Genomic DNA, 15,968 nt, shown 5'->3' with positions numbered 1-15,968 from the left:
GGCGGGTTGGAAACAAGGTTGATAACACAATAAATGTGCTGTAAAGCCAAAACTATGAGCTTAAAAGCGGCTAAAAAAGCACCACAGAGCTGCTGAAGGTAACGGCAGAGTCGAGTGACAATTTTCTGCGGTTTTGCCATCACAAGCTTTATGTTACACAGAGTCGTTTGATCTGTTGTTAATATTAAAATGTGGATTTGCTTTAAGGTCATCAGCAGGAAAGAACATTTTTCCAGAATGTCTTAAACCTTTGTTGGGAACCTCTGGTTTTAATGCCTCATTCTGGTAACATACAACAGTTGTCTGGTCCCTATCTGCAATAAACAAGTCAGCAGACACTTGGCTCCCTTCAACAAAGGCATTTACTGTCCTCCCTGCCAGCAAAACACATAACACAGGCCTGTAGATATCATAACTCTTCTGTACTGAGACACTTTCCAGGCAGGCTAACTGTAGCAGACACACAATGTACATTGACACAGCATCTTACTATAAGTGTGCGGTCAGACGGAAAGGTTGCACAGGAAATTAATTTACATGTACTTTGTGAAGTAACTGGTGTTAAAGTCTCGGTGATGTAGTGACTGTTTGCAGGGTTGCTGAGCTGCTGTAGCTGCTGGTCTTACAGGAACGTGCTAGCCTGAATCAGCTGCTAATCTTTCTAGGATGGTTAGGATGCTAGCTAGCTCAGTCAGACAAAAAATCTACACAGTTTATTCAAAAGACATTTGTGACATTGACTATAAGTGACTGGAAAACAAGGCTACTTTTTTTTGGGAGCGGTTTATACTCCCGTAGAGCTGGATTGTACAGCTATTAGCTTTCCTCAAAGCTCAGCACTGTGAGGGGAACTCCACTGATTTTACATGTCAAAATCTATTTCCAGATTTCAGGGATTCAGGAGTGCTACTAGCATAAAGCCTTTTGTGTCTCCAGAGTCGGTGTCGGTTTGGACTGAAGACTGGGGGTTTTGGAGTTAGAAAGAAGTGAGGTTAGCAGACCTCTGTAGCTCCTCATCTCTGCTGGAGGCTAGCAGCTCCAAGCTACGTTAGCCGCTACTAGCATAACAAACCTGATTCTTGGAACAGGTTAAAGGCATGAAGTTGAACCCAATGCCACTGAAATGATTGAATTTTAATTAAAAAATGTTTTGGCATAAATATTGATGTGACCAGGCCCCAAAATATTAAAAATTTCCATTAAAATAACACTTAAGTTTACAGACACAGTGTAATCTTTCTCCCACATGTTTTTCTTTGGTACTAATGTTTTTTTTTTTTTGGCAACAAATCAGCTTATTCTTGTCTGCAGTGATTTTATAAACATGTTTCTTCTCTTCGTTATCAGCTGTTGTCGTCTGCTGTGTTGTGCCATCTATCTTTACCTGAGTGGGTCACCTGAGGACCACCTTGACCAACCAGAGGGTCAGCTGGGTCACTCACATTCAGCTCTGGGGCCAGATGCATAAACCCCTTTTATCATTGAGGAACTGGACGCACATGCAGGAGCCTCTATTAGCCATAAATGGATGAAGACCAGCTGTTTTCATATCAGTTAGCTGCCTGCTCCACCTGTCTTTACACCTGTCAGTGAAACAAACAGGAAATAAAAAGTGCCGTTTACACAGTTTGTGTTGCACCAGCGAGTTTCTCCAACAGCCAGAACAGCTGTCATTACTCGTGACCATTATGCACGGCTGTGCAGCTCTTTATACCGTCCATGTCATTAATTCATCACATGGACTGTAAACCATCGTCAGCAGAGATATCTCAGAAATGTAATCAATTATTAGTTGCAGCATTAACATCTAAACTGACTTTACAAGGTGTGTCACAACTAAGGATAAAATAAAAAGAATATTAACAGCCAAATAAAATGTTGACTCTTCTGTAAATTAAAAGAATGATAGAATTAATCACACTAAAGTAATTAATCAGTGTTACCTTAATAAATACGCCTTTGATTGGCGTTTTAAATCTCTGTTAAAACGCAGTTAATGCAGCTGATTAGACAACTAAACAAACAATAAAGATTCTCACATCATATTTCATCTCCACCTCATCACATCGCCCACACATCGCTTCAGAGAAACATGTGTACGCCGGCTCTCAAGAATGTGCATGATGTGCGCAACATTCTCGCCGCACATTCTGTGTTTTATAAATACCGGTTCATGCACGGGAAATGTCGTGCATGCATGGTTTTTTGTTGCCCCTTGTGTGTGAGAAAAAAAAAATAAGTGTAGATTATCAGGGCACAGACAGAATAACCAGCCAATTTTTCTGGTGGTGCCTCATATCAGACATCAATTTATTTGGTGTCTGATACAAACAAATAGCAGCTGTTGTTTTGCACATTGCGAATGTCTGAGTCCTCCAACATGGTTTAAAAATAGTCATTCTTAACGTTCTGTGAAAGGCCTCTATGGTGAATTCTTGTCAAATCTTATTTATTTGTGTCTGGATTATGTTCATCTGATTCTGCACACCACTAAATAATGAACCCAGTGACTTCAAAGAAATCATGTGCATTTCTCTAGAACAATTGTGCCATTTTGCTGTTAGCGTGGGAAAGACAGGCACTCATGTCTCAGCAAAATATGTCCCAAACAAGCACTTTTTGTCATCTCTGCCTAAGCACCCCTCCTCTCTTTGAAGTCATAACTAACTCATGACCAGCCAACACATTGTCAGGATTCATACGTACAGTATCTGCTTTATTGAAAGTCCCATTTGGCAGACCTATTGTCATTGTCCCACACAAACTGCTTACTCAGAGCCCCTTCTTGTACAGAGTGACTATGCTCAAGTGAAACTAAGGGGATATTCCAACCTGGACCCTATTTTCCCATCAGCTTGTGTCTAAGTGACTCATGGGGACAACAGTTTTTGAAATCCAGTCCAGCATTGAGCAAGAGCTGGGAAACAGGCTGCGATGTAATCCTCTTGGGCAATTGTGCCCTGTCAATGTACATTCATTAAAAAGTGCTTGTTTTTTGCCACCGAAGGGCTCAGAATAGAAGAGTCTGTTGTGTCGGAGTACAGAAAGCGTACGACGACTCAAATCCCGTGAGATTACGGAATGAGACTTCCCCCTCGAGCGAGACTTGGTTCGACACAGTAACAAACAGAGTGGATCAAGTGAAAGGTAAAGTTTTATTTCTCAGTAGGGATTCTTTTCCATAATGTTGTCAGACACTTATAATAACATTGACGGGGCACAAATTGCCCAAGAGGATTACTCTGGAGTCTGTTTTGTGGCTGCTGGCTGAAGCACTCTCGCTCAATACTGGACCAATTTCAAAAAGTGTTGTCCCCATTAGTCACTTAGACGCATAATGATGGGAAAATAAGGTCCTGAAGTTTCCCTTTAACAGCCGGTCTATGCGAGGAAGTAAATATTTCAATTTATATATATACAAATAATAAAAAGTGTTTATGTGGCACTTTAAAAAGTAACCTTGGTGATTGTGTGTGTTCATCTGTGGTTATATTAGTCTTTCTTGGCTCTAGGCAAGTTTTACAGGTATGAAAAGTTCATGTTTGCATTTGAAGGTGTCTTCTCAACTCAACTTTATTTATAAAGCACTTTACACACAACATCCAAAGTGTTTTATAGCAGAAAACAGAACAAGAGACATAAAAACACATCGTAAGAAAAAGAAAAAAAAAAGAAAAACAGAGTGAATAGAATAATAATAAATGAGGCAAATCATCACAGTCAGCAGATGTTTTTTTTTTATACTTTTATAACAGTGGTCTACGGGAAAAGTGCCTCTTGGGCTGCAGACATTTGTTGTTTCAGTATCGCAATTGTTCACTGGAAGAAGTGAACGGCGAGGATCCAGCTCCGTTAAAGTGAATCCGTTGCAACATCATACCTCCTGTTTTACACACTCTCCTGTCAACATGCTTCTTATATCTCTGGAACTTTTTTTTTCCTCTATGTGTTTATATTCAGACATGTCAGGTATTTCTACATATCCTAACTCATCCTGCAGATCAGTCGAGCAGCGAGTGTTGCATCATTTAACGCGTGTCAGTCGTCACCCGCAGAACACACAAGATGTATCATACAGACAGAGGAAGCAGCAGTAGTAGTAGTAGCTCATCCAAGGAGCAAATGTGATAAAATTGCTGCTTCTCCGGAGGATTTCTAGAGCTTTGAAACTTGTGTGTATGAGCTAAGACTAATGTAGTGATGCCATAAAGCCTAAAATTACAGAAAACAAGCAATTTAAAGCACTCGCTGCACTTTCACAGTTAAAAGTAGATTAATTAGTTTTTCTCATCTGGGTTTTGACAGCTGCACAAAACAACAAATAAACCGTTTAAAGAGACTTTAAAGAGTCATCCTGTGTGACAGAAGTGTATCACCATCATTGTCATTATAATCACTGGCACAAATCCCAGCCTAATAAAACAAAATAACACAGATTACACTCTGCTCTTCAGGAATAAAATTGTTTTATGCTTTAATACTTCTCCAACCACCTACACAGACACAAGAATAAGTGTATTAATATCTTTTCATGAGCCTGGGTCCCATGGCAACACCAAATTTGCTCCGTCTGGGTGTTGGGATGATCGAATCCCCCCCCCCCAGACAAATCACTGCACGATAACACAAGAGGTCATCCATTGATATTAATGACCTGGTGGTTTACTGGCCTGTGGTGATTGGTTAAGTTTATTCAGGCATTAGTTAAAGGGGCAAATCAATGGGATTTAACAGCCGTTTTGACTCCAGCGGGTCTGGTGCATATGATGCAATGGGGGAGGGGGTTGGGGGGGGGGGGGGGGGGGGGTGAGTGGATGAGGAAGATGAAGGTTGGTGGGAAAAGAGAGCAAAGAGAGGAGCAAGAGGAGCTGGTGTAGAGAAGATAAAAGATAACAAAAAGCGAACAGGAGAAAGGTCAAGGAGGAGGAGGAGGAGGAGGAGAACGGAGGGAAGCTGAGGGGGGAAGACGAAGTGGAGGAAGAGTAAAAGAGGAAGGTTGAGGTGAAATATAGAGGACTGTCCTGTAGCGCCATTTGATTTGTCCTTTGCTAATCTGCCGGGGACGGCTCACGCAGGCCTCGTTATCTGTTGTTTTGTCTACCGACGTGTAGGTTTGTGAATTCTCTTTACGTGTCGGACATCTCAGCTTCTTCTTTATCTGCGGCTGAGTGACACTGTTCCTCCTTTTTCCCAGAAACAGCTGACCGTGAGACTGGAGACACTCCGACCAATCAGATCACCACTGTGACTCAATCCCACATGAATTTTGCTGATAAAAGAGTTTTTGGCCAAAGCTAGAAACCTGTTAGCATGTACAGTTCAGCTTACAGTACTTACTCAAAGTGACACTAAATCCACATTTGTGAGTTAGTACATGATGCTATAAGTATTATACTATCAGCTGATTGTGGTTCCAGTCTATAGTGTCCATTATAAGAGTCATTTTATTAGTAGTAGTACTATATAAGACACAACATTCCTTAAAAACGCACTAAATACAAACACTAGACATTATGAGTCGAGACAAAGGCCAGTTTGAATAAATGAGTCTTCAGCTGTTTTTTAAAGGCGTCAACAGATCGTATGTTTATTGCTTGAGTAATTTTGGTGCTGTACAAAAACAAATCTACTACATTTTTATGAAATAACCTCATACTTCGCTCCCCCCCGAACCACGAGGCTCATCAAAGGGTTCAGGCTCCTCTGGAGGTCCTGAATGTGCTCAGTAAGATTTGCCTGCTGTGAGTCTTTTTTTGTTGCATTTAGGTTTTTTGTCAATACACAAACTTTTCCAACTCAGGCAAGCATAAAAATATGTTTTGGAATATGTTTTTGAATTATATTTATATCCACTCAGGGTTTTTTTTCTGCTCATATTGACATAAATGTCCTACAGAAGAGCTGAGGGGACAAATATTCCTTCTGACAATGTGAAGGTTATTCCTTCAAGAGAGTAGCTTCTGATTCTGCCCATATCACAAAAAATGTTAACACCTTTTACAAAGGCTCTTCTGAACGTTAGGGCCCCTGGGCTTATGTCCCCGCTTCATCCCATTCTGGTATTCATCCATATTCAACCCCTAGAATAACAAAAACATCACAATATCATCAACGTCTTTTTTTATATTTAATGTCTTCCTCCTCCTCCTCCTCCTCCTCTCTGTGTTTGTCCTCTCAGATCTGGTCTCCTTGGATCTGGACCAGTATGATGTGGTTTCTCTGACCGATGCTCTCAGAGGGTTCCTGCAGGACGTGTCTGCTCCCATCATCCCCGCCACGGTCTACAGCGAGCTGGTCTACACCGCTCAAGGTACAGAACGCCTACAGTATGTTATCACTTGTCACATCTGTCCACGCAGAGAGCTTTTGGTTTTACGGTCCAGATATCTGTCTCCGTTCGTCTCCGTTGTTTGGGTTGGAAGCAGAAATCTCAGATGGAAACATTGCGTGGCCAGAAGTATGTGGACACCCAAACATTACATCATATGTTTGTTGACTGTCTGATTCCAAAACTATGATGGTTAATCTGCTGCTATATCTGCCTCCTTTCTTTTGGGAAGGATTTCCCTCAGATTTGCCTGCTGGGATTTGCTTACATTCAGCCACAAGAGCAGTAGTGAGGTCCAGCACTGATGCCGGCTGATAAGACCTGGCTCGCAATCAGTGTTCAGTGTTCATCCTAAAGTTTGTTGTCGTTGTATTTATTGAGACCATGTACAGTGTTAAACATAAATGTTAGCTTACAGCTAATTTTCATCTGCAGTCCCTTACAATTAAAACATATAACAGCACAATAACAAACAGTACAAAGCAAAAAAAACACAATAGCACATCACATACACCCACAATGTCGACTAGAGATTAAAAAGGTGTTGGATAGGGTTGAAGTCAGGGCTTCCACACCAAGCTAGGAGAACCATCTCTTCATGGATCTTGCATGGTGCACGGAGGCGATGTCATGTTGAAACAGGGAAGGATCGTCCCCAGTGGCACAAAGCTGGAAGTACTGGATATGACTGGATGTTGCAGCATTAAGATTTCCCATCCTTGGAAACCAAGAGACCCATCTCAGACCCCAAGGTACACAGGTTGTGGACGGAGGTGTGCACAAACATGTTGTGAGATCCAAACTATCTGCACAGTCTAATACCACTAGATTCATGTGAGAAGTTAGACATAATAGTGCAATGGAGAATGAAATCCTAAGCAGGTAAGACAAAGTTGAAGCTTTGTAAAACTACCAACACAACTATGACCCACATAAAAATTCATGTTTTCCACTTCTCTCTGGCTGTACGCAGCGTTTTTAATAAGTGATGACTGGTGTGAGTTTAGACCTGCAGCTCAGTGTGTTTTCATGCCTCTGTCACTCGGAATGAGCTCCGACACTTGTCACACCTGACAGATTTCTTCCATATCTGGATGTAAAGACGAGGCCGTAACCCTCTCCTCTCGTCAGCATCAAAGTTCCGCTAATCTCCTGACGACGGCTTCGGGATTCCATAAAAACAACCTCTGAGGCTGAGACTCTCACTTTTCTCATTTTCTATACAGCTGACCTGCCTGTTCACCCTTTCACCTGCTGCCCACCTCAGCCCAGCAGGCCCCCCCCCCCCCCCCCCCTTTCTCTCTCCAGCTTCTTCTTTTATGAGCCTCTCACAGTCTTCTATTTTTCACGAACCCTCCCTTGACATTTTGAGTTTCGTGTTTTGCGTGGGCGGTGTGTGTGTATATGCCGGTGTGTGGAAGATAGACTCACGGGCAGACAGTGTGTGTGTGTGTGTGTGTGTATGTCTGTGTGTGTGTGTGTGTGTATGTGTGTGTTTAGCTTCGTGCACGTCGTGTCTGTCAGGACAACTTTGCAGGAAGTTCGCATCTGCTTCCCCGCAGCCTCTTTCCAAAAAAATATTACTCGGCTAAGCTCCTCGACATGATCTCAAACTGAAAACCCCCTCAATTATGTAAGCACTTGTCTCTCTCTCTCAGTCCTGTTAAGTGACAGACTTTTTTTTTTATTTTATTTTACTTATTCATGGAAACATTTTAAGTCAGGATAAACCACTTTGAAAGGATGCATCAAGTATTTTGCGCAGGTCTCCTGAGGTTAAGCCCATTGAAATTGAACTTCTTATTTTGGAAGGGGTCACTTAAAGAGCACCGAATGATTTCTTTCTGTGAAATCAAAGGATATTATAAAATGGGGTTTGAGGTCTGAAAGTATTTAATTTGTACAGTAAGGATAAGTCACGCAATAATATCGAGAGATCCCTGAAAAATAAACTATTTGCTTGAGGGGCAAGTGGCAGGAGGCCTTTTTATTTTCTGTCGCTCCTTCAGGTTTGTTCCTTACTCAGTCTTCAGTTGTATGTGAATGAATACGCCTGTCACTGCGACACATATCTAACTCACTCTGTGCATAACGACAGTCTACTTAAAGGAGCCCTGTGGAGGTTTTCATGTAAACAAAAGATATCTTTTATTGACTCTTACCCACCAAAACACATTGTGCGTATCCTTGAGGTCTAACAAACATGTTGAATTCATTTCCTCCCTCATAAAACATTTGCAAAGTCAAATTTTTTAAAGTATTTTAAAGTCCTCCTTCTTGTTCCTTCAGTTGTTTGTTCTCTTCTTCTCTGTGCAGAATGACAGATGTGTAGGAAAAGGAAAGTTTCTCTGTGCTCAGGTTCAATCTCAGGTTAAATCTCAGTTTAACTCGTGTACCTTTGAGCAGGACCTTTGTGACATCACAGCTAGTTTGGAGCCAATCGTGGTCCAGTATGCACAAGTGTCATATGGAAACTTGAAGCCTCCAGTGAACAAACACTGAGGATGAACTGTACAGTGAAATTTTTACAAAGAACAATATTTGCATATTCATAGATTCTGGATTTTCAACAAATAAAACAGGGACCAGTTCATAAAAAGTTACTCCGTAGCGCTTCTAGAGGTCAGAAACTCTTCAGGGTGTCTTTAAGTTGTCAGAGTTCTGTTCACTCTTCTGCTGCAATGTTCCTGCAGCTGTTCATACAGCATTCAAAGCTCCATCTGCATCCCAGCATCCACCTGTAAGCTCTGAGTCTGAGGAGGAAGTTATTATTGTCGCTGTGCACTCCCTAATCAGCTGAACTTTGTTTTTCTTGGGGAGTGATGACATCAGAGTCTAGACATCAAACATCAGCGCTGTAGATATTTTAAATTCCAATAATAATCCATTCCCTTGAGTTGGCTGCCATCATAATGTCCCAGAGCTCAATGCTATTCAAACAAACTATAGCGTAGACATAAAAAGCTAAAAATGATCACATTTGAGAAGATGCAACTAGGATATGTTTGGCATTTAGTGGCAACTAGAGGTGAAGTTGCAGATTGCAAACAAACACCCTCCTCTTCCAAGCGTGTAAGAGAACCTACGGTGGCCACGCCAAAAACAGGAAAGGCCCTCTGTAGAGCCAGTGTTTCATTTCATTTGTCTGTTCTGGGCTACCGTAGAAACATGGCGGCGCAACATGGAAGAGAACCTGCTCCATATGTAGATATAAAGGGCTCATTGTAAGGTTTCAAAAACACAATGATTCTTATTTTCATGGGATTTTACACTAATTAAAACACACTTATGAATATTATAATACATTTCTGCCAAGTCTGTTCCACTAGATGCCACCAAATTCTGCACACTGCACCTTTAAAGGTGGTGATTTTCTATATTTTTCTTATTGTCATGTGCAGAGACTGATCCTACTAACAAGTATTGTGTGTGTATCCAAAGTCTGATATATCTTATTCCTCTGTTGTTTTTCCAAAAACTATTAAAATCACATCAGTGAACCACAACGCTGCACTGCTAGACATGCTCCTTCATCCACGAAGACGCTGGCTACCGTAACTTGTTTAGAAATGGCTCCAAAAAGTAAAAATTCGATAAGATAGTAACCTGCGTGCATCTGTTTATAAAGCTTCACTTGCTTGTTGAGCTACATCTGAATTAGTAGGATCAGTTTCGTTGTTGGTTCGGCTCTGCACATGAGATTTGTTGACATTAAGAAAAATACAGAAAATTGTCAAGCAAATCCTTTAAGTTCATGTCCGGCTGGTTGATAAGTTTATCTCAGCTCATATCAGATGAAACTAATACAACAAACAAGATATTACAAATGCATTTATTTTTTAAGCTGTTAAAACATTCTGATATGTGTTCATCCTGTATTTCGTATCCTGGTGTATTTGTGACTACGTCCACATGGAATCTGTATAATTGACTTCATATGTAAAGACAGTTACTGCCCGTCTCCTCTGATGCTTGACATTTGTTGATGTTGCAACAGTTAAAATCCCCCTCTCATTGCTTTTCTCATTCCTTTTTATTTGTTACCTTTCCTCTGGCGGGTCCCGCTCTCTGGGAGACGAGGCATTTTTCCCTCATCTGTTTGATCTGCATCCATCTTTCCAGCCAGTGGCTCATCACGGGAAATCCCCAAACACTGTTAGAAATAAAGATAAAATGTTCGGAGTTGGAAGGGATTTTCAAAGACCTTTTCAACCCGCTGATCCACCCGTGGGAAAAATGTCACACTCGTTACACTCAAAACGTTCTAATAAATTCTAGTCGTGATCGCAAAAAAACCTTCTAAAGGTGCCAAATATGAAAGTGAAATTTAATGTGTATGAAACTTCTTTTGCAGCTTTAAAAACATGGAGTCGGGCTGTAAAACATGTGTTTCCAGAAGCTAAATTCAATCTAAAAATGTAAGCTTGTGTGCGTCATCTCAAAGCCAAACACCATTTAACCCTCAAATTGGTCCAATCATTTTCTATTTCAGAGCCATCTTAATTCTGTTGTTTTGTTTTTTTTTTTTTCAGTAACAGAATAATTACATTTGTTGTCATCAGATGGCTGTAATCCTCCTGTAATCCTCTTCTCATCTGTTCCTGCATCATCCTGACCACAATCAGCCTTTTGTTATTAGGGCTGTGCTGTTTTTCAGTTTTTTTTTTCATATTTCCAAAGAAAGACATGAGGATCGTGATGCTGTCACATGTGCGAAAACCACCTTAAACCATTTTTTTTTTTCAAAGTGACGATGCCTGCGGAGGAGAGATAAATGAATGGGATGCTGTTTGTCTTTCTGAGGTCAGTGGGAAGTTAACAGCCTTCAGACCTCCTCAAAAACTTCTCACATTTTAGATTTCAGGTGAAAAAGTTTCCTTTATCTTGAGTTTCTAAATTTAAAACGTCACAGTACGGCTTTTCTTTTCTTTTTTTTTTTTTCACATGCTTCTTCATCCTCTTCTCGTCTTCGGCCCCTGAGTCACTTATCTTAATAATTTAATCAGAGGTCTTCTCCACTTCCTCCCTTCTGCCCCCTTTTTTTGTTCTCTATGTATTCCTTCTCCTCCCTCCCCCCATCTCTCTCTCTCTCTCTCTCTTCTTTATCTCGCCCCTCTCTTTTCTCATTCATTAATTTTGCGAGAGCTTGTTAACCTTAATGGTCTCACCGAGGTCATCGTCTGTCAGGACAAAGGCCAGCTGGCTGAGTTTGACTGACCACTGTCCATCTGGACCCACCGAGGAGAGGAGAGGAGAGGAGAGGAGGAGAGGAGAGGAGAGAGGAGGAGGAGAGGAGAGGACAGGAGAGAGGAGGAGAGGAGAGAGGAGGAGAGGACAGGAGAGGAGAGAGGAGGAGAGGAGAGGAGAGGAGAGGAGAGGACAAGAGAGAGGAGGTGAGAGGAGGAGAGGAAAGGAGAGAGGAGGAGAGGAGAGGAGAGGACAAGAGAGGAGAGAGGAGGAGAGGAGAGGACAGGAGAGGAGGAGAGGAGAGGAGAGGACAGGAGAGGAGGAGAGAGGAGGAGAGGAGAGGAGAGGAGAGGACAGGAGAGAGGAGGAGAGGAGAGGAGAGGAGAAGACAGGAGAGGACAGGAGAGGAGGAGAGAGGAGGAGAAGAGAGGAGAGAGGAGAGGACAGGAGAGGAGAGGAGAGGACAGGAGAGGAGAGGAGAGCAGAGAGGAGGAGAGAGGAGAGGACAGGAGAGAGGAGGACAAGAGAGGAGAGGAGAGGACAGGAGAGGAGAGGAGAGCAGAGAGGAGGAGAGAGGAGAGGACAAGAGAGGAGAGGACAGGAGAGAGGAGGACAAGAGAGGAGAGGAGAGGACAGGAGAGGAGGAGAGGAGAGGAGAGAGGAGGAGAGGAGGAGAGGAGAGGACAGGAGAGAGGAGGAGAGGACAGGAGAGGAGAGGACAAGAGAGGAGAGGAGAGGACAGGAGAGGAGAGAGGAGAGGAGAAGACAGGAGAGGAGAGAGGAGAGGAGAGGACAGGAGAGGAGGAGAGGAGAGGAGAGGAGAGAGGAGGAGAGGAGGAGAGAGGAGGAGAGGAGAGGACAGGACAGGAGAGAGGAGAGGAGAGGAGAAGACAGGAGAGGAGAGAGGACAGGAGAGGAGAGGAGAAGATGCAGTCATCATTTAACTGATTTAATTAATGGCTAAAAGTGTGTCTTCAGCCCAGAATTAGAGTCATATGTCATAGTTGAACATATCAATCCAGAACCAGGAGCATTACTCTGCTGCCTTCACTCTTCTAGTTCCAGACTCTTGAAGTTGGCTGCAGGGATTTACTCCCATTCAGCACGGAGAGCTTCGGTCCAGCGCCGGTGTTGGGTGATGGGTGATGAGGTCTGGCTCTCAGTCGAAGCTCTGGTTCATCCCGAAGGTGTTGGAAGCAGTCGAGGTCAAGTTCTTCCAAACCAAACTGGGAAAAATATTTCTCTTTATGGAGCAGGGGACGTCGTTGTGTTGAAACAGGAAAGAGCAAAACACACAACTGTTGACACAAAGTTGGAATCTCACAACTGTCAAACAATGGATCCCAAACTCTCAAGATGACAACATGGATCTCTCTCCAAAGCAACGAATCTCAGGAACTAAAAGTCCCTTTTGGTCCAGAACCAGATAGATCATACAAATTGGACCCATGACGAATCAAAAAAAAAAAAAGAAAACCAAATTTGATTCGTCATGTTGTTCTGTGTATTTGCATGAGTCTGATGTTCAACTTGGATGTAATGAATGAATGAAAAGGAGAATAAAATAAAGCAGTTTTATTCGATTGGCTAAAGAGAGCTGTTCAGCTCGTCGCCATGGCAGCGTTTGACAGCTTTTCCCCTGACGATGAGGCATCCAGCAAGGAACTTGACTTATCCACAATAAAAGAAGAAGCCAAGTAGCTTCACTGTACGCTCTGATTTCTGCTCTTTTTGTTCAGTTGTCTCATCGAGTAACAGTTGAGACGGATCACTTATTATATCTGTTTACGTGAAATGTTTCCACGTCGTTTCAGCCAAAGTTTTATGAATTAAAGGTGGAATAAATCAACGAGAAGATGAATTTTACGAAGCAGCCAAACTCAGAATATAAACAGCAGTCATTAAAAGATATAAAAATGTGAATTTATCTCCAAAATAGTCCTTTGGTGAAGCTTAACGTAACTCTCTTCGCTACTCTTCTTCTTCCCTGCGGCGTCTCGACCCCCCCCCCCCCACCCCCCCACCCTACCCGACCCCCCCCCACTGTCCAATTGTCCAGTCTCCCAGAGTCCCGAGGGGCCAGATGGACAGGCCAAGTTCCCTCTGCAGCCTTGACCTCTATTGACCAGCGGGGTCAACAACAATCCATAACAACAGAAGGAGGAGGACTGTGTGTGTGTGTGTGTGTGAGTGTGTGTGTGTGTGTGTGTGTGTGTGTGTGTGTGTGTGTGTGTGTGTGTGTGTGTGTGTGTGGTTGTCTATGATCAGTAGTGGTCAGACAGAGAGACGTGACTTCCACGACCCCCATCAGGCTGCAGCAGATTGTCAGCCATCTATCAACGCCCACCTGCCCACCCGAAACCACACACACACACACACACACACACCCACACACACTCACACACACACACCTCTCAAGTGTCCCTGAACTTCCTTGAGTCTCCTGCTACTCAACAGAAATCATCTTGTTCATGTTTTACTTTCTCAAAATTCAATTACATTCTTGTTTTTTGTTTTTTTTTTGATAAAACTATTTATTCATGGCCTTGTTACAGCAGTAGACATCCAATGTCTCTCTATGTTTTACTTTTTATTTTCCACTTTTTATATGTAGATTGAATCCCCACACATGCATGTTTTTTTATTAAAACACCACGAGGTGATGAAGAGTCTCTCAGCTCACAGTTTGTTTTGCTGAATGAACAGAAGTGATGATCTTATATACCAGACAGTTTTTCATATGTACAATAGAAATCCTGTAAATAGGGAATCTGTGGCCTTGCAGTCCTGACTAGCCTGAAGGTATCCACATAAATACTTTAAAGTGACATTGAACACATTCAAGTTTGTGTTTGGTTTGGAAGTTTGTTGAATGCATCAAGGTGCTGCCAAAGCAGCCAGGACTGAAACCTCAACTTTAAATCTTTCAAATCTTTTTTAAAAATGTAAATGTTTTAAATATTAAATATGTGACCCTGCAGGCCTGAAATGCCTGTGTGTGTTTGTTACTCACACCATGAGCTGCTTACCACTGTGTTCCGGTTCTGCTAATCGATTCTGGTTCTTATCGATTCCCAGTTTTGATTCCAATTTGGTGAAAACAAAGTATATTTATTCCTTTAAACTTTTATTGTTTCATTTCAACTTTCTGTCTCTTAGTGTGCTGTCACTGTAAAGGCCAGTTCATGGACTTGGACGCAGATGCACACGCGCTTCCTTTCGTACTTTTGTCGGAGGTCCGTGGACGCAGACGTGTCACGTGTGCGTGCTAGTAAACAGGCTGCAGCATGATAACTTTGCAGAGCTGTAAAATCCAGTCTGTGAATATTACGAACCGCTGAGCAGTTTCTGATCAGCCTTTAAACGCAATAATCTGTTACTCCAACCGGACTAGCTGGATCGTATTTCATTGTCTCACTGACATTTTAAACTAACACACGTCTTTGTATTGTTTTACACAGCGCTGTTTGCAGTCTGAATGCATCTGAGGAGTTCATGTACGTTACTGAACAACAAGAAAAAGTTGAAAAAGAAATGCGACAGCTTAATGACAACAGGAAACAGTGATTTACATACATACACGGTGTCACGGCCTCGTATCGAGGTGCTAACGCTGACTGATGACACACGCGAGCTAGGAGACCGACGCTGCGCTGCCTTAAATGTTTGGTCAGATTTGATTTGTGCAACCTGACTTACAGCTAATCAGCTTCCCACATGCATTACACTTTGTCTTCTTGTTTTCTTTAATAAAGTGAAACCAAACTTTAGAGCGTTTACCGCGGTTCATCTTTCTCTCAGTACTGTTGTGATGTTAGCCATGCATGTTGATGCATGCATAGCCACGTCCTTGCAGATATGTTGCGCAATCAGGAACCAATAAACAGAATCAAAATTAAAATTTCTTAATGATTCCTTTGGAATCCGAATTTTGGAACCAGTTGTACTTTGGAACCAGTTCTCGATGAGACCCTACTTACTACTTAAACCAAAACAAACATTAACATCTCACATACTTTTGTACAGAAAGACACATTCAGACACACAGACAGGTCATGTAGAGGAAGGTGATTTCCATCTACAGAACACTGCACAGAGACGAATGACAATACACATTAATGCTTATTAAACAAAGCCACTTAACTCCTCCCTCCGAACCCTCTTGACTTTTCCTTTCCGTCTGTCTGACCTTTGACCTCTGGACAACAGCCCCTAACTTAGCAACACACAGGAAGAGAAATACACCCAAAAGTTAACATCAGCTCACGAGAAGGTTCAGCAGCCTGAATGTGTCTCACGTTCTTACATATTAACACTTTCATTGCTGTGGTCTTTTAAGTTGTTGCAGTAATTTGAGTCACTAATAATAACACCAATTAGCACTAACGACCCCCACATCTTCTACTTGATCCAAGCGATCGACACGAAACTCTCCCGTCATCAGTACAAAAGA

The 15,968-nt window shown here is 42.3% G+C and overlaps 1 protein-coding gene across 1 annotated transcript in view; it reads left to right on the top strand.

Moving 5' to 3' along the window:
- pik3r3b (phosphoinositide-3-kinase, regulatory subunit 3b (gamma)) overlaps nucleotides 1-15,968 on the top strand; it is a 265,999-nt gene that overhangs the window by 113,390 nt on the left and 136,641 nt on the right. The window contains exon 6 of the mRNA XM_042417288.1: nucleotides 6,179-6,310. Coding sequence (XP_042273222.1) covers nucleotides 6,179-6,310 — 132 coding nt within the window. The remainder of the gene's footprint in view (nucleotides 1-6,178; nucleotides 6,311-15,968) is intronic.

The sequence above is a fragment of the Thunnus maccoyii genome, chromosome 7, assembly GCF_910596095.1.
Source record: "Thunnus maccoyii chromosome 7, fThuMac1.1, whole genome shotgun sequence".
Taxonomy (NCBI): domain Eukaryota; kingdom Metazoa; phylum Chordata; class Actinopteri; order Scombriformes; family Scombridae; genus Thunnus; species Thunnus maccoyii.
Note: the sequence above shows the minus strand (reverse complement) of the source record. Positions and strands in the feature narration are given on the sequence as shown.